General features: G+C 44.9%; 2 protein-coding genes across 12 annotated transcripts in view; one reads left to right on the forward strand and one right to left on the reverse strand.

Moving 5' to 3' along the window:
• The window catches only part of sptan1 (spectrin alpha, non-erythrocytic 1), a 74,725-nt gene extending 70,360 nt beyond the window's left edge, over window positions 1-4,365 (forward strand). For all 10 annotated transcript variants that reach the window (XM_039764323.1, XM_039764322.1, XM_039764321.1 and 7 more), the window contains 2 exons: window positions 3,724-3,871; window positions 3,999-4,365. In XM_039764323.1, the coding sequence (XP_039620257.1) occupies window positions 3,724-3,871; window positions 3,999-4,124 (274 nt within the window). In that variant the 3' untranslated portion in view covers window positions 4,125-4,365. The remainder of the gene's footprint in view (window positions 1-3,723; window positions 3,872-3,998) is intronic.
• dync2i2 (dynein 2 intermediate chain 2) overlaps window positions 4,248-23,091 on the reverse strand; it is a 44,544-nt gene continuing 25,700 nt past the window's right edge. For both annotated transcript variants that reach the window (XM_039764331.1, XM_039764332.1), the window contains 4 exons: window positions 16,655-16,822; window positions 10,884-11,116; window positions 9,829-9,986; window positions 4,248-4,775 (listed from right to left, as the gene is read on the reverse strand). In XM_039764331.1, the coding sequence (XP_039620265.1) occupies window positions 4,537-4,775; window positions 9,829-9,986; window positions 10,884-11,116; window positions 16,655-16,822 (798 nt within the window). In that variant the 3' untranslated portion in view covers window positions 4,248-4,536. The remainder of the gene's footprint in view (window positions 4,776-9,828; window positions 9,987-10,883; window positions 11,117-16,654; window positions 16,823-23,091) is intronic.

A 23,091-nucleotide genomic window follows, 5' to 3' on the forward strand; every position in this document is an offset into this window, starting at 1 on the left:
ACAACTCCCATCAGACACAGCGGTAACTTAATTAGAAACACATGTTAAGATTTAAAAACCACAGAAATAAAGACACCCAAGAACTGCATTCAACTGCTATACATTGGCATTTCATTCACAGTGAAGTGGAACAAAAGGCAATCATGAATTCAGAAACACCATCCATATTTAACACTTGATCAGTTAAAACTCAAACATAAATTCTTATTTTCATATCCATGATTTTTTTTGGCCTGTACAACCTCGGAGTTGTTAAACTTGGCTGCTTTCTTGTGTGTTCTCATACTGAAGACAATTTAAAGTGTTAATGTTATGCTGTTGCTTTTACTTCAGATCGTGCGCTCAGTTGTGCTGTCAAAAATTAATAAGGCGCTTGAATCGACGTGTTACGTTACCAAAATTTGAATGCCTTTTTTTCTTTTATTAAACATGAAGGCATGTCACATTTGAGAGAGGAGTGTTTCTTTCCCTCTCATCCCTACTCCTCACATCCCACCCTTTAACACCACCATCAGAAGCTGTCGCCTTCGCTTAAAGGTATTTTGTTTTGTTTTTGATGGATAAAAACCAAAATATTTTGTAAGTGATGGTATAATTTCCACTGATCTTGCTTTTTATTGAAAAATAATAAAACCTACTGAAATTTTCAGATGAATAACCTTTGTTTTAGAATTCACCTTTCTGTAGCGAGCTGCATTGCCATGATAAAGGAATATAAATGAAAGCTAGTCAAAGCCGGACCAGTGACGAGTAATTACACGGTCATTACCTTCTCAGACCAGCATGTTTCTGGGGCTGCTCTGGCAACTTCCACCATTAGCTCTGGTGCCGTGGTCTGTAGTGTGCTGTCCAGGTGCAGGTCCATCCAGAGCTTTAAATAAAGGGAAAACTTGACCAATGTCTACTGGTCAGGTTTTAGAATGTGCCAATTTTGCACAGAATTAAGTCGAACTCCATATGTGCAAAGCATACAATTATTCAACTCGAAATTATCTATCGAGCACATCTCTGTCGTTTAAAATTGGCTAAAATGTTTCCAGGGCAAGATCCAACCTGCGACCGCTGCAATCGAGTTCCAGCCTCACTGGGCCACATGTTCTGAGTGGGCACCAAATTAACATCATTCTGGGCCAAACTCTTGAAATGCCTATCAGACGGCCTTGGTGTCCCAATCACTCCTTATACATTAACAGGTGTTTGGTGGACTCCCTGGGGGCTTAAAGAAACTGACAAAACAAACTGTAATGGCCATTACTACACTATTGGCATGTAGGCTTATCTTTCAACTGGAAGAATCCTAACGCTCCCCTTTATAAGTCAGTGGGTAACTGATGTCATATCCTATTTGAAACTGGAAAAAATCAAATTCACACTTAAAGGATCTGTGCAAAACTTTTTCAAAACCTGGCAGGAACTAATCAATAACATTTTAGAATAAGCATTTACAGTAAATTGAGGAAGTGGATTCTCTCCCCCTTTTTATTCTATTATATAGTGCCTTTCACATATCTATCTATCTTATAGTGCCTTTCACCTATATATCTATCTATCATATACAGTGGTGCTTGAAAGTTTGTGAACCCTTTAGAATTTTCTATATTTCTGCATAAATATGACCTAAAACATCATCAGATTTTCACTCAAGTCCTGAAAGTAGATAAAAAGAAACCAGTTAAACAAATGAGACAAAAATATTATACTTGGTCATTTATTTATTGAGGAAAATGATCGAATATTACATTTTTGTGAGTGACAAAAGTATGTGAACCTCATGGATGATCAGTTAGTTTGAAGGTGAAATTCGAGTCGGGTGTTTTCAATCAATGGGATGCCAATCGGGTGTAAGTGGGCACCCTGTGTTATTTCAAGAACAGGATCTATCACAGTCTGCCCTTCACAACACATGTTCGTGGAAGTGTATCATATCATGAACAAAGGAGATTTCTGAGGACCTCACAAAAAGAGTTGTTGATGCTCATCAGGCTGGAAAAGGTTACAAGACCATCTCTAAAGAGTTTGGACTCCACCAATCCACAGTCAAGACAGATTGTGTACAAATGGAGGACATTCAAGACCATTGTTACCCTCCCCAGGAGTGGTCAACCAACAAAGATCACTCCAAGAGCAAGGCACACGTGTAATAGTCAGCGAGGTCACAAAGGACTGCAGGGTAACTTCTAAGCAACTGAAGGCCTCTCTCACATTGGCTAATGTTCATGTTCATGAGTCCACCATCAGGAGAACACTGAACAGCAATGGTGTGTATGGCAGGGTTACAAGGAGAAAGCCACTGCTCTCCAAAAAAAAAACATTGCCGCTCGTCTGCAGTTTGCTAAAGATCACGTGGACAAACCAGAAGGCTGTTGGAACAATGTTTTGTGGACAGATGAGACCAAAATAGAACTTTTTAGTTTAAATGAAAATGGTTATGTTTGGAGAAGGGAAAACACTGCATTCCAGCATAAGAACCTTATCCCATCTGTGAAACATGGTGGTGGTGGTGGTATCATGGTTTGGGCCATAATGGCTAGCCTTCATTGATGGAACAATGAATTCTGAATTATATCGGAGAATTCTAAAGGAAAATGTCAGGACATCTGTCCATGAACTGAATCTCAAGAGAAGGTGGGTCACGCAGCAAGACAACGACCCTAAGCACACAAGTTGTTCTACCAAAGAATGGTTAAAGAAGAATAAAGTGAATGTTTTGGAATGGCCAAGTCAAAGTCCTGACCTTAATCCAATCGAAATGTTGTGGAAGGACCTGAAGTGAGCAGTTCATGTGAGGAAACCCACCAACATCCCAGAGTTGAAGCTGTTCTGTACGGAGGAATGGGCTCAAACTCCTCCAAGCCAGTGTGCAGGAATGATCAGAAGTTACCGGAAATGTTTAATTGCAGTTATTGGGGGGGTCACAGCAGATACTGAAAGCAAAGGGTCACATACTTTTGCCACTCACAAATATGTAATATTCAAATATTTTCCTCAATAAATAAATGACCAAGTATAATATTTTTTGCCTCATTTCTTTAACTGGTTTCTCTTTACTTTTAGGACTTGAGTGAAAATCTGATGATTTTTAGGTCGTATTTATGCAGAAATATAGAAAATTCTAAAGGGTTCACAAACTTTCAAGCACAACTGTAGTGCCTTTCACTCTATCTATTATATAGTGCCTTTCACCTATCTCTCTATCTCTCTCTCTCTCTCTCTCTCTCTCTTTATTTTTCCTACTATTAACGTTTTACTCTGCTGACCCAGCTTTCTTACTCGTGAGTAGCGGTTGATTTCTTTTCTAACCTAGTTTTGTAAAACTTGACTTGCTTCTATGGAATGTTATTTGATTTTAATAAATTCAGTAAAATTTTTAAAAAGACAAGAAAAAACCAGAATGTGCCGATTTTAATTGAGCACAAGGGAGCGGACACACAGGTTTTGAGCCGCATTTCCTATAATATGTCAGTAAAGTCTGAGATGGACCACAGCTTCTCCTTCATCGTATTTCAGTGCTTTAAATTAAAGCCACAGAGGTGTTTTGTGACACGTGTGAGGGGCTCGACTGCTATGTGCTGCCATTTCTGATGCCTTCACACTGCAGACTCTGTTTTTCCATTTCCTTTATAAACTCTTATTTCATTTAAAGTTTTTGTTAAACTGAAACGTTACAAAAGTAAAGGACCAGTGCAGTGGTGGGATTGTTCATCTGCTGCGTTGTTCCCACAGGGATGGCCACGTGTCGCTTCAGGAGTACATGGCATTTATGATCAGTAGGGAGACAGAAAACGTCAAGTCCAGCGAAGAAATTGAAAGTGCTTTCCGGGCCCTCAGTGCAGAGAGCAAGCCGTATGTCACCAAAGAGGAACTTTATCAGGTATGGCGGGAGAGATGTGGGGTATGCATTACGGGCGCACCAATAAATCCCTGTTTAGTGCTTTAAGATTTCATTTTCTTATTAAACAAAGCTTGGATTCATTTTTTGTTTTTCTCTTTCTTTTCAGAACCTAACAAAGGAACAAGCAGACTACTGCATCTCGCACATGAAGCCCTACATTGACACGAAGGGCCGAGAGCTGCCTTCCGCTTTCGACTTCGTCGAGTTTACGCGCTCGCTGTTTGTGAACTGATCCTAACCCGCCCTGCCCGCCAGTGACAACTTGGCTTGCGTTTACCGACAAGCAGGAACTGCATGACTCAAAATGTTTCGCTCCATGCTTCTCTGCAAGTACTGTCCAAGTGTCTGCATTTTATCGTGCTGTTAGCTTTTAAATGCTCTGCTTGATTTTAACGTAGAGAACACGACACGTAACTTCTGTACTGTTTTGTGCTTAATTAAACGCTTCAGGTTCTAACTGGCAACGTTACACACTCTGACTTCATGAGGTTGTTTTTTTTAAACTCTCATTTTGTGTACCTGACAGCAGGCAGTAATTGTCACAATTTCAACAAATTCAGGACGGTGCTCTTTATTGCAAGTTGGGGGGATTTGCTTCATGTTTACAGGCACGTTCAGTCTGTGGATTTTTTCCTCGGTTCCTTCTACTCTGGTACCTCATTTGCCAGATACTCCAGATGTGACGTCTCCTTTGGCCTCTGCTCCGTCAACTCGGAACTCAAGTGCCAGATTTTGACTGTGCCATCGGCCCCACCAGCCGCCAGCAGCTCCATCTGCTTTGGGTTAAACTCCATACAGTAGACTGGTCTGCCGCTGCTGTTCTGTTCAATCGTTGCTGTGGGTGTTAGAGACCCTCGGCTCAGGTCAAAAATCTGCACCAGTCCTGTGATGGAGAGAAAAACAATTAAAAAAAAAAAAACTGAAATCCCAACAGACCGGAGGTAAACAACGTCATCCATCACATCTAATGATGGAGCCCTCTGACCTTCAGACGATACGATTACAGTTTCGATGTGTCAGGAAGCAGTACGATGTGATCGTGTTTCCCAGGGATTTCTGTGCAGTGTGATGTGATATTATACCACATAAAGGGGATGGGAACTCCGTTACGGTCCTGGAGGTCCGCAGTGGCTGCAGGTTTTCGTAATTTGAAGGCAGGCCTAACAGATAAACTTGCTGTTTTAATGCTATGGCTTTTATATCCTTATATAGAATTTGATACTCTCCGTATGTGTGGTGTTCACGTCAGTACCTCGACTCAATACAAGTTAGAACCACGCAATGGGACTCTGCCTCTGTAGTTAGAACATCACGTGGCAAACGCGGACGCAGTATTGCATGATTGGCTAAGAATGTTCGAATGCTTCAGTGACGCCGCTGGACGGCCGAGTGTAGTAAGTCGGTGTTGGTTCGAGCAGATATCAGTAAGTTCGGTTGGTTTTTGGAACGTTGGTTTGGTGGAGCGTACTTTCCAGGACTAACATCGTCGACTGACTTAAACCCTTCGACAGCTCCGGAACCGTAAGTAATTTAGAACGTATCGCCATTTGCTTGGTACGTCGAAATCTACCTTTGCGCAGTTCGGTTTTGGCATCCGTCCTTCTGACATCAATTGGCAAACTGAGTAATGGCGGCTGGGTATTAACAATGGTCACTGTGTAAATTTTAGCCGATCTCAGATCTAAACTGACCACTCCAACATAATTATTACTCCGACTCTGATTAGAGTCATAAAATATGGTTGGTTTTGAAAATTTGTGTGCCGAAGAGCAGAGTTCACATCTTGCAGCCCCGTTTAAACAGGGAGCTCTTCATTACATCGGCCGTAAAGGTCTATTTTAAGCACAAATCAGTGCCAAGATAACAAAATCATTTTAAGCACTTAAAAAAAACAAATAATTCTTTGCAGAGAAAGCATAGAATTTGTAGCCCGATTCGATCGGCTCCCAGTCGCTAGTGTATTTATTTGTTTTCGGAGTACTTTATCTAAATGTTTTGCGGTCCTCCTCTGTCATTTTATGAACAGATACTCCATGACGCATGTGCACAGGTTTAAATGGAGGCACTGTAGCCAGAGAGCTCTGATTAGTAACTGATGGCTGGTGAACAAAACAGGCGACAAAACCAAAATAGGCAAACAAGTTAACTAAACTGAAATCCTGAACGTGTCACTCTAGTGCCGGTGTACCCCCAGCTTCAGTCCTGGGGGGCTGCAGTGGCTCCAGTTTTCATTTTGACCATTTTCTTATTTAGTGACCAATCTTTCTCTTTGCTTCTAATTTACTTCACTTAATTAATTGATTGGCTATTTAAGACTCGGGAGGGATCAACATTGGTGGTCCTGGTGGGGTGCAGCGGCTGCAGGTTTTTCTTCAAACTTCATGAGAAGTCATTTATTGTCAGTGCAGCCCTTATTGCTCAAGTGACATTTTTTCGGTTTCATTTTCCTTAAGGTTTTTGAACCCTTAATTCTTTTAATCTTAAATGACCGCATGCACAGTCCTTGAATGGCCCCTAATTAGCAGTAGGATGCAAATGACCAAGGAACCAGCAGTCCGCCATCTAGACCTGTGTGATTTCATGCTGCACTCTCACTCGTTTAATGGAATATCTGGAAGGAAACTGAAGTAGAAAAAAACGTGCAGGACTGAGAACTCCTCGTCTGTTTTAGGCTTTAAATTATTAGGGTGATATCATTAGAAAGGGAGAAAAAAACTACAATACAAGAATGACCTGACATTAAAGAGTTCAAACTGCAACAAGTCACGAGGCAAGGATTGGTTTCTGATTAAGCAAATGGTTTGGAACAAAGCCTGCAGCCACTGCGACCCCCCCTAAGCCCCAGGACCACCACTCTTGACTTAGGAGGAGGAGGTTGGGAGTGTGGGCTGATCGCTCGTAACTAAACACTGGACCAGGTAAATACTGTCTGCGTTTAAGTTCTCCCACGGATAAGTCGGGCCTTGATTTTACCGTATAACTTACGGTATTTTATAATGTCGGTCATTTAAATCGAATGCGGAAAACTCCCGCTATTAGTCCAGGAGATTACGATATGCTAACACCCACCTGAGAGCGTCACCACGGGGCACACTGCCTTTTCTTTTCTATGGATTGTGCCTACGTGAGCACACGGTGATACCCACACTACTCCGAAGTGACATTTGCACCGATTTCTGTTTTTCGTATCTCACACCCTCATACACCTTTATGGTAAGAGCATCCCTTATCTACAATGGAGCGTTCGATCAGAAGAGAATATGAAGCTGGTTTTAAATTAAATGTCGTTGAAGTGGCAAAAGAAATTGGTAACCGCGCTGCTGCAACAAAAATCGTGTCTGAGAAACTGATGTGAGATTGGAGGAGGCAAGAAGATGTAAAAAAACAAATGTAAGGGTCGCAGTTTTGAACAGGCGTACAAGTTAGGGTCTGATTTTAGGGTCGATTTTTCAGATTTCAAGACCCGACTTATACGTGAGTACACACGGTATTCAAAATTTGCTTAAAGCAAAAAACCTGCAGCCAGTGCAGACCTCCAGGACCGTACGTGAGATACCCCTGCAGTGTAATCTAGCTTAGCATAACGTAACGCGACAACGAGACGACACTCCTGCTCTTTAACTGGTCGGCTTCACTCGATATTTAAACAAACCATTATTGGCTGTAACAGCACATGCCAGACTTTAAACTAGGGGTCCTCAATCACGGTCCTGGAGGGCCGCAGTGGCTGCCGGTTTCTGCTCCAACCCAAATGCTCAATAAGAAGCCCTTATTGCTCAAGTGACACTTCTGCTTCACTTTAGTTGTCTCGCTCGTTAAGATTTTATTGCTCATTTTACTCTTAAACAGGCGTAGTCTTGCTTTTTAACGGCTCCTAATTGGCAACAACATGCAAATGAGAAAAGAGAGCAGCATTTCTCCATTTACACCCGTGTGTGTTTAGCGAGCACTATTGGGTTTAATTAAAGACGTGGAGGGAAAGTGAAGGACTGAGAATTACTCGTCTGTTTCAGACTTCAGATCATTTGGATGATGATAGCCTTAGAAAGGGGAAGAAAATCCAAGAGATGAGAGTGACCTGACATAGCAGAGTTAAAGCACGAGCGAGCCATGAAATTAAATAATTGGCAGGAACTGCTTTCTAATGAAGCCACCGGGTTAGAACAAAAACCCCCAGCCACTGCGGCCCTCCAGGACTGTGACTGAGGACCCCTGGTTTAAATAAACAATTCAAGGATTTTTAAATAAGTGACCAAACCTCTTCATGGCGGGAGTCAACAACAGTGGACACCTAGAAAAATCACCTGGAATATATTCTATTAGTTTAATCCACTAGAGGGCAGCAAAGACCATGAGATAAAGATGAAACGCCATTCATTATCATTGGTGCAGGGCATTAATGACCCTTCCAAAGGTCAAGTATGGGTGGCGATGGATGCTCCTATACGGAGGGAAAAACCTGATGGGCGTCTGCAAGAACCTGCACCTTGGGAGAAGAACACAAGACCACGAGCCCAAGGAGGACGTCAACGTCACATGGGAACAATGGCGTCAACGTCCTGGAGTGGCGGCGTTTATCAGAGTAGGAAGATGTCCCTAATGGGCTCGGAATTCTCAAGCTGATGGAGCTTTGGCCCTAATGCTTTCTGTCAGCCGGGGTCAGGAGAGCATGTGAGGCGTCTCAACTCGCTGGGAGCCACCAGAAGATGGCGTTCAAGCAGAGAAGGACACACCCATCCTGAAAAAAAGAGGAATGTGCTGGTGACAGGGTGGCACGGTGGCGCAGTGGGTAGCGCTGCTGCCTCGCAGTTAGGAGACCTGGATTCGCTTCCTGGGTCCTCCCTGCGTAGAGTTTGCATGTTCTCCCTGTGTCAGTCCAAAGACATGCAGGTTAGGTGCATTGGCGATCCTGAATTGTCCCTGGTGCGTGTGTGCCCTGCAGTGGGCTGGCACCCTGCCCAGGATTTGTTCCTGCCTTGCACCCTATGTTGGCTCAGACTGGTGTTAGGATATAGCGGGTTGGACTGACTGTTCTGGAAACGCTGGACAACGATGAACTTGTAAACAGAGCCATCTTAGCAGCATTATAGGCCGTACCTACACGACCACTCAGCCACGCACAGCATACATAGATTAGCAAGGGACCCCCGGGTAAGTGGCCAGCGTGCCCATGCGTTATGACGGAGATGGAATGACGCTCATGATGGATGAATGTTCTAACTACACGTACTGTAGATGCCATGAACTGACGGCCACATGCGGCTTTGCATGAGCGACGACGAGGTTTGTCGCTCCCAAGCATCACTCGAGTTCTGCACCCCACTTTGAAAGCCCCCATGACGTGTGAGGCAATACGCAGGTTTAGATGTTTTCCCCGCCACATCCCGTGACGCGATACTAAAACAAGCTCCAGCCATGTGAAGTGCAAGTGACGCCACGGTGTCAACACTCGGGTGGTCTCGGGTGCAGACGGCACACGTTACTCTGAAGACGGGTGCGGCTGGCTGGATGATGATTGACGGTGAAATGTCACACAGGTACGCTGAGCCCCTCAAACATTCACAGTACATTTTATAAGCACAAGAAGGCAGATGAAGAGTCCCAGGGGGGAGTCAGAGAGCGAGGGTACAGGGGTCTTGAAGACAATCAGGTACCCTTGAAGAATGAACACGACTGCAGAAACCGCACCAACACGGCTTGAGCAGGCGTGTGCCACTGTGGGCCATTCATGGTTAAATAAACCCACCCGCCACCTGTGTGTGTGACGTGTGACGCGTTTGCTCTGTGACAGCACCAACCTGATAAAGTGGTCTGTTGGACATTTTGGTTTTTCCATAAGAGTGTGCGGTAATTGAACCCTAGGCAGGCAGGCAGACCCGATGGCACCTGTCCAGGTCAGCGTTAATAACAAGTGGGGCACATGCCGCGCTACTCACCTTGTCCTGTGCCAACAGCAAAGACGAGGGGCCGCGTTGGTGACCAGCGCACGCTGAACAGGTACGAGTCGGAGACATGCAGAGACAGGAGCGGGGGTCCTTGCAGCAGAGAGCGCAGGTGGGCATGGCCGTCCGTCCCGGCACTCAGAAAGAGATTCCTGCGAGTACAAAGGGGGGGCTCAGTCAGCCTTCATATAGCGCCTGGCAGGGAAGCAGCTTTGATGTAGCGCCTTGACGGCCTGAGCCTGCACACCGGTGGGCAGTTGAAACTGGAACTCTGGAGTGTGTGGATACCCAAGGCCGGGGGTCTCGCCTCCCTTTACTCACATGTACCCCAATGTCCGTTACTGAGTCTCTCTTCTATTTTCTCATATCTCACAATTTTAAGGTGCCACAGGGTCACAGCCCACCCCAGCAGCATCAGCTGCAAAGCAGGTGGCACCCCTGGCAGGAGGTGCCAGCCCTTTGCAGTGCCTACTCATAAAGTACCAGTTTAGACTGTTTGAGGGAACAGGGAGAACACACATGGGAACCCCACTGTGGTAAAAACTGGAGCCTGGCTTGGTTGGCTTGGCGTGGCTGTTGCCCCCTGCCTTCTAGGCTGCCCTGGTGCCATGTGGCCCAGTGTTATCTACTCATCGATTCTGTGACACCACCGACAAAAAAAAACAACACCCAGCTTACTTCATTACTGGGCCACAGAGAGCACCAGGGAGAGGACCAGCTTGATGTTGGCAAATCCAAAGACCTGAACTACCCTTATGAGCGTGTTGGTGGGCTTTAGGGTGAAGAGGGGCAGCTTGAACCCGGTTTCTAGATCTAAGAGGCTACAGCACTAACCACTGTGCCGCTCTGCTATCCCTCCACCAATCGCCATGCGAGATGGAAGGTCACTTGACTACATTCCACTTTGCTTTCTGGTTCAGTTTTTGTGCCCATGAACCCAGCTTGAAGTCAGTTTGCCAACCACCCTGATATGGCACCTTTCATGGTCTCTTTATCTACTTAGTCCACTGCTGCCACCACACAATCAACGCTGCCATGCAAACACTGACCTGTGAAATGGTGAGCAGTCCAGGGCATGGATGGGACCCGAGTGCGTGGAGAAGGAGAACTGGGCTGGGGCCCTCAACATCATGTCGGCATCGCTACCAGCTAGCATTGCCGGGGTGTGGGCAGAGAAGGAGCACTTGAGCACCAGGCCTCCCTCAGCGCCAACCAGAAACACATCAGAGTCCCAGAAGGAGAGCGCCAGAGCCGTCACGCCAACCGGAGTATCACCTCGTCCCTGTTGGCACAAATGAAGAGAGGCCTGGTTACAGGTGGCACATGTCACACACTGGCACTGCCAGGTTGTCTAGATGCCCTAAGGCTCACTCCACACGTCGTCATCACCCCAGGACATTTGAAGGCCTGCCCTGGCACCTTCCACGGTCTCCTACTGCCATGGATCTGACCCCTGCCCACCAAACACACTCAAGCCTGGCATCTTTAGCGACTACCAGAAAGACCAAACAATCCCACAAGCACATTGCTGTGAAAAAGTATTTGCCTCTTGTTACTTTCCTCTTTTACTACAATTAGTTGTTTCCGATCTCCAGACAGATTTTGTTTAATCCAAAAGATAAACCGAGTAAACATAATACACACGTTTTAAATATCACACCCACATGAAAAAGTAAATGCCCCCTTTGCCACACAACCAACCAATAATAATAACTCTTTATAACAGCGTTTTTACTTAGTGGATGGGGTGCAACTTCAACCACCACTAATGTGCAGCACCCACCTGGATGAAGGGACGGCGGCCATTTTTGTGCCAGTAGACTCACCAGACATTAGTGATTAGGTGGTGAAGTGGTGAGAAAGAGAGACAATTAGACACAGGGGATGATTAAGGGGCCAGAATGACAAGCCATGGTGGGCAATATAGCCTGGACATCGGGATACCCCCTACTCTCTGTCGAAGAAGGCCCAGGGGTCTTTGATGACCACAGAGAGTCAGGACCTCAGTTTTACATCTCATGTGAAGGACGGCGCCATTTTACAGCACACAGTGTCCCCGTCACTGCACTGGGGTATTGGGGTCCACACAAACAGTACAGTGTGAGAGCCCCCTGCTGGCCTCACCAACACCTCCATCAGCAACCCAAGCTTCTCCTAGATGGTCTGCCATCCAAGTACTGGCCGGGCCTGAAACGTGCAGGACGACCTCTTCTCAAGTGCATGTGGCGTGGCTGCAGGATGCAATGTAAATGACCAGACACACCTGCGCTTGATGGCTGCCAGCCCTTCTGAGCCTAAACATCACATTGCTGGGAAGGTCCTACCGAAGTGAAGGTGCAACACCCCAGAAGAAAATGAAAGTGTGTGTGTGTGTTGGGACTCCAGTGAGTCTGTGCCTGTCTGGAGCTCGGCTCATCTTCCACAATATATCTATATCTATATATCTATATTATATATGCACACTATATTTTGCTTCTATGGCCCCCGGGCCCACGCTACGCACAAGCCACTATGCTGTTCTGCCACTCGCCTATGGGGATGCAGATGTACAATTTAAACAGTGTGGTCCCCGGCCGGGGTCCCAGGAGGACCAGAGGAGGGCTTGTGCCTCCTCCAGACCGCGAGGGGGCGTCCGTCCTGGTTATGTTGGGGGCCTCGGGTACAGGGCTTGGAAGCCCAGCCCTGTAGGGACCCCGTGACCACAGCCAGGCGGCGCCCAGGTGCCTGAGGAACCCTGGAGCCCAGCAATTCCGCCACACCAGGAAGTGCTGGGGAGAAGAAGACAGGAGACACCCGGATGGCTTCCGGGTGCACAGCCGGCACTTCCACCACACAGGGGTGTGTCCAAGAGGGAGTGCCAGGAAGCAGCTGGAGCCCATCCGGGTTCCCATATAAGGGGCCACCTCCCTTCAGTCGATAGTGGATGTCGGGTGGAAGAGGACAGAGCTGGAGAGAGGACGGGAGGCGGTCAAGAGAGAGGCACAGTGACTGAGAGTGTGGCCTGGACTTTGGGGAATTGGTGCAGGGGGCACAGGGGTCTGTAAGCACGAATTGTATATAATAATTGTAAATAAATAGTGTGTGGTGGAACTTACGATGTCCATCTGCCTGTGTCCGGGTCCAAGTTCACAACAGATTCTTACTTTCATAGGAATTGTTACATATGCATAATAGAACTAACTAGTTTACATTACAGCGAGTAATTAACCAGAGTAAAACATAATAAAAGAAAATTATGTTTCATGTTGCGTTCGAGGTATTTGTTGTGTTATACGATTTTGTTCGTTTGGCTTTGAAATTAACACGCAAATACTTTTTAAACTTACACTTTTACTGTAAAACTTCAGTAAAAACAAATGTTTGAATTAACTTTTCGTCATCGCATTGAATTTTGATTCTTGATCGTGACAACGCAACGTATAATAACCGTCTATGAGAGAGTTTCGTTTTTTCCTCTCTATTAAATAAAACGACTTTTTCGATTGTTTGTCCCTGTGATTTATTAATTGTCTTTGCAAAAGCTATTCTAATGGGAAACGATTAACATTTTAATACTAATGGCATATCGAGATCTCTTTTGGTGTCTCACGTTATCCCCTGAAGATGTACTTCATTACCTTCGGCCTTCTTTCTACACTAATTCGGCCGGTGGAACACCAGACGGTGTTAACGGTTGTAGATATTCTTTGTGAAATTGTAAGTTGATGTCTTCATCTTCCTCACCACCACCACTGTTTCAGTCCATTGATACGCATTTAACCAATCGACAATTTTGGCGTTCATTCGTTTGACTTCATCGTTTCTCGGTGCTAGGACTGGCCGTGTACTCATTTTTTTCTGTTGATAACCCTTCAGGATGAAATTCTTCAATAAGATTTGGAACTTAAAGTGAGGAAAACAAAAGTTTATGAGAGTTGAGAGAGCAAAAACATTCACACGAATGAGAGGTGAGAGGACTGCGGGCGAGGGTGAATATGGTGGAGAGGAGGGCGGCACTTGAAATAATCTCTTGGCCAAAGCCTCGTCTTGGGACTCTTTTTATGTAACAGAGACATGCTCAGTATATTTAGCTTTTATGGTATTTTCTGTGACGTGTTTACAGGGCGAGTCTAAATGATGTTAACACTAATGGATTATTTTGATCTCGACCACATCTTTCCAGGTCACCCTGTGATTTCTGCTTATGGGGTGCGGTGAAGGAGCGCGTGTGTGTATAGCAGGAAAGCTCATGATATCAACGACCTGAAGTACAGAATATGGACGCTGGTATCATCTATGCCCTCAGAAATGTGTGTCCGGGCTTTAAATGGCCCGTTAGTTTGTGTGTGTTGAACATGATGGCGAACAGGCCGAGACATTCCTGTAAATCATCTCACACATGGCGTATGTTTTGTGAATAAATTGTTTCCGCCATTCAAATGTTAACATAATTTGGAGTCGCCCTGTAATTTTTTACTGTATGATTATGAATGAATATTCTGTACTTACAGCAGACCACAGACGGGTATAAAGTCCACTGACATGCACTGCTGTGTGGTTGGTTCAGTCCCGGACATTTTATAAAGGTACAAAATTGTTCTGTTTTCTAATGCGATGTTTGCGACAAATAATGTAAGTTACTTTAGAGACGATACTTTCATCCATTCATCCATCGTCCAACCCGTTATATCCTAACTACAGGGTCACGGGGGTCTGCTGGAGCCAATCCCAGCCAACACAGGGTGCAAGGCAGGAACAAACCCCGGGCAGGGCGTAGGGCACACACACACACCAAGCACAATTTAGGATCGCCAACGCACCTGACCTGCACGTCTTTGGATTGTGGGAGGAAACCCACGCAGACACGTGGAGAACATGCAAACTCCAGGCAGGGAGGACCCGGGGAGCGACCCCGATACTTTGATGACGATTCAGATTACATTTTAGGTGATGCTGTGTGTTGTTAGTGTTGTGTGGGCTGCAGTGGACTTCCAGAAGGACGTGAAGGGCTGTTGTTTTGGTGCTGCAGTGCATTTTGGCGGAGGGCTTAACTGTCTGGTCAGGCTGTGAGTTGGCATTGCAGACCGAATGAAGAGTTCTGAGAAATCGACTTCAGTATTGCAGAATCTGTCTTAGCAATTGAAACAAACCGTAATGTGGCTACAGCGCCCTGATCTGTTCTGTAGGTCACTCTCGGTGAGCACAACCTAACTTGGGTCTTTTGGGCTTTTTCAATGTACTGGGAGATTCGCTTGAAAAAGAGGCCCGGAATATTCTGTTGTAACTCCTGTTAGGATGGATAGATAGATACGTTATTAATCCCAAGGGGAAATTTCCAAAATAAATACACCTTGACGTCTGTGTAATCGATTGCATTACAGGCGATGCTGGGCGTGGTTTCCATTTTCTACCAGACGCAGTTCGACACAGCGCTCCGTGTTCCTGAACGTGTTGCGGAAGCGTCTCTTTGGAGGGATAGCAGCAACTTCACGTCGGGTGTTTTCCTTCAAATCTTCAGTGTGACGTTTCTTCCGACAGGCTTTTCCTTCGAGCAGACCCCAAAGGAAGAAGTCTGGTGGTGTCAGATCCGGTGGCTGTGGTGGCCAAAGCTCCTGTTGCCAAAGGAGGACTCCATTTCTGCCATGCTCCTTGCTGATGTGTGACACGTTGCTCCATCATGCTGGAAGTCACCTTCTGTTAACTCGCGATCATCCAGTGGATTCTGACATCGCTTAAACAAACTGGTGACCCAATAGGTTCGCACCATGAAGACGCGCTGCTCAGTACTGCACACCACCATCCCAATGAGAAGTCGAGTGACTGAGTGAAGGGTATGGGCGGTATGGGTGGTACAGGTGGTATGGGGGGTATGCACCCTGAAGTTGCAAACGGAGGTTAAACGTCGTCACGGCTCTCCGGTGCCTACCTCATCGCTCAGTCGCAGGGCCATCCCGGCTTGTTCGAAGCCTCGTATACTGAGGAGCACGTTGTACGTTGTTTCGTCCTGGCGACAGTTATTACCGAATATTCGGGGCCTCTTTCGAGCGAATCTCTCTGTATAAAATAATAACAATTCCATTTTGACTTTCCAGGTCTTTATGGAGATGACAGTGGCGGGTACAGGACCTCAATGGTGGCCATGGCTGCTTTCTTGTCTTCACCTTTAAACATACTTCTGCTGACAGTGCTGGCCTGTTGCTTCAGGGGTCTACTTGACCTTACGGTGGCAGAATCCGGACGTGGAGAGTTGCACCTTAGGCCTATCCTGGGCTAGCAGCCTAAAGCCTACAGAGGTGAAAGACAGTGAGGATGGGCGGACAGACAGAAAGACACCAGACATATTGGCAAGGGAGGTGGCATGAAGAGCAGAGGACAGATCGGTCACTTAGCTGGCCATTATTTTTTGGTGTGTAGGTAAGCATGAAGGTACAAAAAGAGGCAGCAAGCCAATCCCTACCTAAGCCAGGATCAGTGAACTGCGACGGGCAAAATGTGGCACCCACTTCAATGACTCAAAATATCCCAAACAGTGGCACTTGGTAAGTCAATGAAATGGGCAGAGCTGGGGTGTGCCAATGCAGTGTGATGGCCAGTCTCTTTTCGATTGCAGCACAATGACCAGAACGTTGGAATGGACATCAATGTATTAAGCTTGGGGGGCAATTACTTTTTCACACAGGTGGTATAGTAAATGTCAACTTTTGTCCTCCAATAGATCAAATGATTGTTTAAAAATGGTGCATTTGGTGGAGCTCAGAAACAATTCTGTGCCATGAAGAGGAAATCGGAATGGGGGGCAAATATTTTTTCACAGCATTGTATTTCTGAAGATGCCACTCACCTTGCCCACCGTTGTGCTTCGTGGAATCTGCTGAGCGATCAGGGCGTAGCCGCTGTGCACTCCCAGACGTCCATTGGCCTCCACCTGCCACACCAAGATCTTGCCATCGGCACTGGCACTCAGCACCCTGAAGGCGTCCCCCCTTTTGGTCCCTGGCAGCCAACGCACCTGTAGAGACAAATGGAAGGTTGGTATTCTGCCCTTCTTCAGGTACCCCTTCAGATTACAACCACAGCAGTGCCACCAATGTTAAATAAACCAGCAGCAGACTTTTAAAGTCACTACTGCACCAGGACACGGGTGCCACCTGGGGATTTACGAAGTGCCCAGAGTAAGCACAGCAGTGCCCATCCTGAGCTCCGTGTGCGGTCTCATTGTAAAGAGAGAATACGCGGCGAACTTGTCACATCGGCCTCCCTTTTTAACGTTGTTTCCATGGACACTCTGACTGCTCTCATCCACTGCACCTTTTCTAAGAAAGTCAGTCAATTCCCCTCAAATAAATAAAATTATTTCAAATCAGTCAGCAGAGGATTTTCATTTTAAACGACGGGGACGGGGACTCGCACACACTAGGAGATTTCTTCAGCGATTTTCAGTCTTCATTTACATAATCGTAGCTCCGGTCATCCAGTCTGACGTAACCCAGCGACTCGCTGCTCTGACACGTCTGATTTTTGTCTTTTGTTGCTCATCTGGAATTCCAAACGTACGTAACGCAGCGACAAGGAATAATGGCCGTGGGTGTTTGGACCTCACAAATAGAAGAGAACTGTAAAGGGTTAAATCACTTTGGGCTGCCTTCATGTTTCGTGCCGACTCTTGCCTGGCACAATATGGGTACACCCATCAGACCCACTGGCACATTTGGCACACTTGCATATCTAAGAATTGGGTGTGTTTGTTGTCTCAAAGTGGTGTAAATGAAGGTCACCTGACATGACGTGACCCATTTTATACCCGTGCAGGATCTAAATGTGGAATTTTTCTTTCTTTTCTTTTAAACTTTTATTGAATTTATTTCAAGCAAGCAAGTTACACGTACCACCATGAACCTGCCCAGGCTGTTAACCCTTTGTGTAGCACCAGCTCTGTCAGGCAGCACACTATTGGCAGACGTAGGACTGGGGTGGAGATTCAGTCCACAGTTGGTCTATCAGACATGACCACCAGTTTTCAGTCGTTTAAACTGCTAAGGTCTGGCAACAAGATCAGCAACTGCAGCTGGCAAATCTGACCATTGGCTTTAGGGGAGCGCAGGGCCTTCAGGCGTCTCTAGAAACACCTTGAACAGTAGGACGTGATTACGGGTGTAAAATGATACTCATGTACTCCAAGCGACTACAGGCCAGTAAGCTTAACATGCATCACAGGAAAAGTAATGGAAGGAATTCTTAAGGATAAGATTGAGCAGCACATGGCAAGGACAGGAGTTATTAGGAGCAGTCAGCGTGAGCTCAGAAGAGGGAGGTCGTGTTTTACTAACAGGCTGGAATTCTAAGAGGAGGCAACAAAAGGATACGAGCAAGTGGAGCAGATGAGATTATTTATCTGGACTTTCAGAAAGCATCTGATGAGGTGCCACATGAGAGGTTGGGCATCAAGTTAAAAGAAGTGGCAGTTCAGGGTGATGTTTTTAGATGGGTGCAGAATTGGCTCAGACACAGGAAGCAGAGGGTGATGGTGTGAGGAACCTCATCAGAACTGAGTGGTGACCAGCAGGGGTCAGTGCTAGGGCCACTGCTATTTTTAATATACAGTATATAAATGATTTAGATAGGAATATAAGGAACAAGTTGGTTAAGTTTGCAGATGATACCAAGATAGGTGGATTAGCAGATAATTTGGAATCCGTTATATCATCACAGAAGGACTTGGATAGCAGACAGGCTTGGGCAGATTTGTGGACGATGAAATTTAATGTCAGTAAACGTAAAGAATTACACACAGGAAGTCAAAATGTGAGGTTTGAATACACAATGGGTGGTCGGAAAATCGAGAGTCCACCTTATGAGAAGGATTTAGGAGTCATAGTGGACTCTAAGCTGTCGACTACCAGACGGTGTTGAGAAGCCATTAAGAAGGCTAACAGACTGTCAGGTTATATAGCGCCTTGATGTGTGGAGTACAAGTCACAGGAGGTTCTGCTCAACCTTTATAACACACTGGTGAGGCCTCATCTGGAGTACTGGGGGCAGTTTGGGTCTCCAGGGTACAAAAAGGACATAACAGTGCTAGAAAAGGTCCAGAGAAGAGCGACGAGGCTGATTCAGGGCTACAGAGGATGAGTGATGAGGAAAGATTAAAAGAGCTGAGCCTTTACAGTTTAAGCAAAAGAAGATTAAGAGGTGACATGACTGAAGTGTTTAAAATTATGAAGGGCATTAGTCCAGTGGATCGAGACGGTGACTTTAAAATGAGTTCATCAAGAACACGGGGACACAGCTGGAGACTTGTTAAGGGTAAATTTCACACAAACATTAGGAAGTTTGTCTTTACACAAAGAACGATAGACACTTGGAATAAGCGACCAAGTAGTGTGGTAGACAGTAAGACGTTAGGGACTTTCAAAACTCGACTTGATGTTTTCTTGGAGGAAACAAGTGGATAGGACATGGCGAGCTTTGTTGGGCTGAATGGCCTGTTCTCGTCTGGAGTGTTCGAATGTCTTCCATGCATCGAGCCACTTTTTAAAAATCGAGGCTCACCATTTGGCCTACAAATTCCCGTCTCAAGTGTAATTCCAAATTATGATCAAATGTATTGGTGACACTTTAGTTTAGGTACTGTGACAATGCATGTACAGTGATCCCCCGCTGTATCGTGATTCAGCTATCGCGCCCCCGCTATATCGTGGAAAAATTCAATAAGTACATCCTACCTGTAGTGTACTTTGCAGCCAATTCATAAAAAAGCATACGGTTTTCAGCAGTCACTACGGTAGGCAAAGAGTTTCACGTTACAGTACGCAGATGATTTCTTACAAGGCCCGTTATTGGCTGAAAGAGGATACACAACTAATCAGAGTTGGATTTTCATTCTCTTTGGCTCTGATTGGCTGCTGCTAACGTGGTGTAATCTCGCAAGAACAGCGCGCTTGGGTCCCCAACGCATCTCAGTTCTCTTGCTTGTGGTCCGATTGTTGTGAGCAAACATTTTGTGAACTTTTCGTTTTGTTTTAAGCCCTAAGATGGCTCCCCAGCGTCCTGCATCTTCTAAGAAGGGAAGGAAAGCGTTACGCGGACGTCACTCCCCATTACGGCTTAAATGAACCGACGGTACGCTACATTATTATTGTAGCCGCGGAAGTATAAAGCGAGATCAAGCACGAGTAAAACGCATGCCGAAAGAAATCTCTCGGTCCAAAAGTTCATTTTTAACAACTAGGGGTCTTTGCCCCCTGCTTGCTTCGCTCGCCAAACCCCATTTTTGGTTTTCCGGATACACACTTTTAAGATTTTTTTTTTCTTTGAATTGTTGCTATTTGATTAGTTTTACTTTTATTTCAGTAACCTCTGTAAAAACAATATTTAGAAGAGATCTTTCGAGGCCCAACGTGCTGAAACATTTTAATGAAGTCAGCGAGACGTGTTTAATGACTTTGTACCGTAATTCAGGATCCGTTTCTCTGTTTGGAATTTCAGCACAGACAAAACGATCTTCATCATCAGCAGTTCATTATTTTTTTTTTTGCAAAGTAACCAATTAATGCATGTGAGGTAAACTCCGTTTTTGAAATTCTCTGACTTAAACTTCAAAGCCTTACAATATTTACATACTTCTGACATATCACCTGTGTCCATATATTCGATCTCTATTCGCCTTTTCGTTATTTCTCCGAGTAATAATTTCTCTTTCTTCGCACTAATGTGATCTTTACTTTCTTTGTTTTGAAACTGTTGTTGTTTGCTGCTTTCATAATCTCTAACCTGCTCTGCATGTGTTTAGCGTCAATGTCCGCCTTTTTTTTCCCCAATTCCACTTGTTCCAGGCTGATAATTACTTTCCTTATTTTCTGAATTTGCACCTCGATTATTCTCTTTCTTTTTTGTCTCTCCAACACTTTTGAGTCTCTTTTCTTTGCACTGTTCTTTCTTCCTCACTTAGTCATCTGCGTTTCATTTATAACGTATTGTCCTTATATATATATATATATATATATATATATATATATATATATATATAATACATGCTTATATTAAGTTAAAAAGTGTGCTTAAAAGTAAAAAATAAGTCTCTCATAGATCACTCGTAAAACAAAAGGTGGGCGCTTTTGCTAAGATTTTATTGATTGATGAAAAGCGCTCACCTTTTGTTTTACGAGTGATCTATGAGAGACTTATTTTTTACTTTTAAGCACACTTTTTAACTTAATATACTGTAAGCATGGTTTTTAAAAAGTATTTTTTATATATATATATATATATTATTTTCAACTTTTTAGTCTTGGGCTTGTTTCAGTATAACTTTGTAATCAATATTTGAACACGGGTGGCACGGTCGCACAGTGGGTAGCGCTGCTGTCTCGCAGTAAGGAGACTGGGTTTGCTTCCCAGGTCCTCCCTGCGTGGATTTCCTCCCACAGTCCAAAGACATGCAGGTTAGGTGTATTGGCGATCCTAAATTGTCCTTAGTGTGTGCTTGGTGTGGTGTGTCTGTGTGCCCTGCGGTGGGCTGGCGCCCTGCCCAGCGCCCTGTGTTGGCTGGGATTGGCTCCAGCAGACCCCCGTGCCCCTGTGTTGGGATATAGCGGGTTGGATAATGGATGGATATTTTAACACTTTCCTTAATATTTCTATCTGTTACTGGCACCATCTATTGGTGAAAGCTTGAACTATTCTTCATATGAAAATTTCATTTCTTAATTAACATGGATTAATTGATCAATTAAGTGAAATTGATGATTACTGATTCATGTATTGTCATCGGAAGTGAGTAAGTGTGCAAAATTTCAAGTAATTTGGGCAACAGGAAGTGGGTTAAATATCGATTACAAGATTTGTACCAGACAACAAACAGGTGAAGTTAAAATAAGCGTGGTAAAAATAATAATAATAAAATAATAAGTCAATTAAAATGAATTCAAAAGAACAGGGCACTCAATAAAAAGAGGGTTAGAATGAAAACCTGCAGCCACGGTGGTCCTCCAGGACCGGACTTGGTGACCCCTGTGCTCGTAGACACCAAGGATTACCAGCCACTCGACTACTTCAAGTTGTTTTTTTTCCCCAGAAAGAGCCTTTCAGCTTATGAATAATGACAAACGGGTATGTAATAACTACGTGATTTCATATACTGTACAGGCTCATGGAACATAAAACAGAGTGACATTTTGTCATAAAAATTTTTGAAAAAGTTTTTTGGAAAAAATATTCAGCCTTGGACCAAAACAGAAAAACATAAATATAAAACCCTAAAAGAGTTAAACTGGAACAGTCCAGTGACAAGGCTGGCAAAGAAAGTCAGCGAGTATGATATACCTTGTAACAGGAAGTTGTGTAATGTGACATCGGCTTGCAGACTTTACAAAGGACTATCTGCTCTAAACTGCATGAAGAAAACCGCAAACAATAAGCTGCTTTAGACTACTTGGATGGACAAAATGGCAAGAATTGTGGCGTTTGGTACTTTGGGACACACTGGCTGTTTACACTTTACTTGGGGTAAACCACTGCGAGATTAAGATTTTCAACGTGGGTAATGTTCTTGACATTTACTAAAAATGCTTGTTTGGCCTGAGACGTCAATTTAAACATTTTTTCATGCGTGTTCACGATGAAAGCACATGTATCAAAGATATACAGTGGAACCTCGGTTCACGAACGTCTCGGTACACGTATGAATCGGTTTACGACCAAAAAGTTTGCCAAACTTTTGCCTCCGGTCACAACCACACACTCGGTATACGAACAAGCCAGTTTCCCTTTCGGTTTGTACATTTTCAGTCTCTCCCTGTGCATTTCCTGTGCAGTGAGCAAGAGAGAGAGAGAGACACACACACACACAGGCTCGCGCGACAGACACACACATGCACAGAGGCGCCCGAGACAGAGGCAGGTGCGCACACACACACACACACACACACACACACACACAAACACACACACACACACACACACACACACACACACACACACACAGGCGCCCAGGCTCATGAAGAGACACACGCACACACGAAAGAGAGAGAGAGCGAGAGAGAGAGGGAAGGCTGGACGCATAAGGTAGAAAAGGCTTGTTTTATGTTTTCAGTTCTGTTTACAGCGATCGGTTCGTAGCGTGCATTGTTGCAATGTTACTTTTCTTGGTGGTTTATTAAATTACGGATTTTCAAATGTTCATTTTTTTCCCTGTGCTTAAAACTCATTAAAAAAAAGTGTTTTTAGCGAGCAATTCCTAGCACTATAGTGCAAACTCTTCCAGTGTTAGTTTTCTCTGTT

This window comes from Polypterus senegalus, chromosome 9 (genome assembly GCF_016835505.1).
Source record: "Polypterus senegalus isolate Bchr_013 chromosome 9, ASM1683550v1, whole genome shotgun sequence".
NCBI classification, from domain to species: domain Eukaryota; kingdom Metazoa; phylum Chordata; class Cladistia; order Polypteriformes; family Polypteridae; genus Polypterus; species Polypterus senegalus.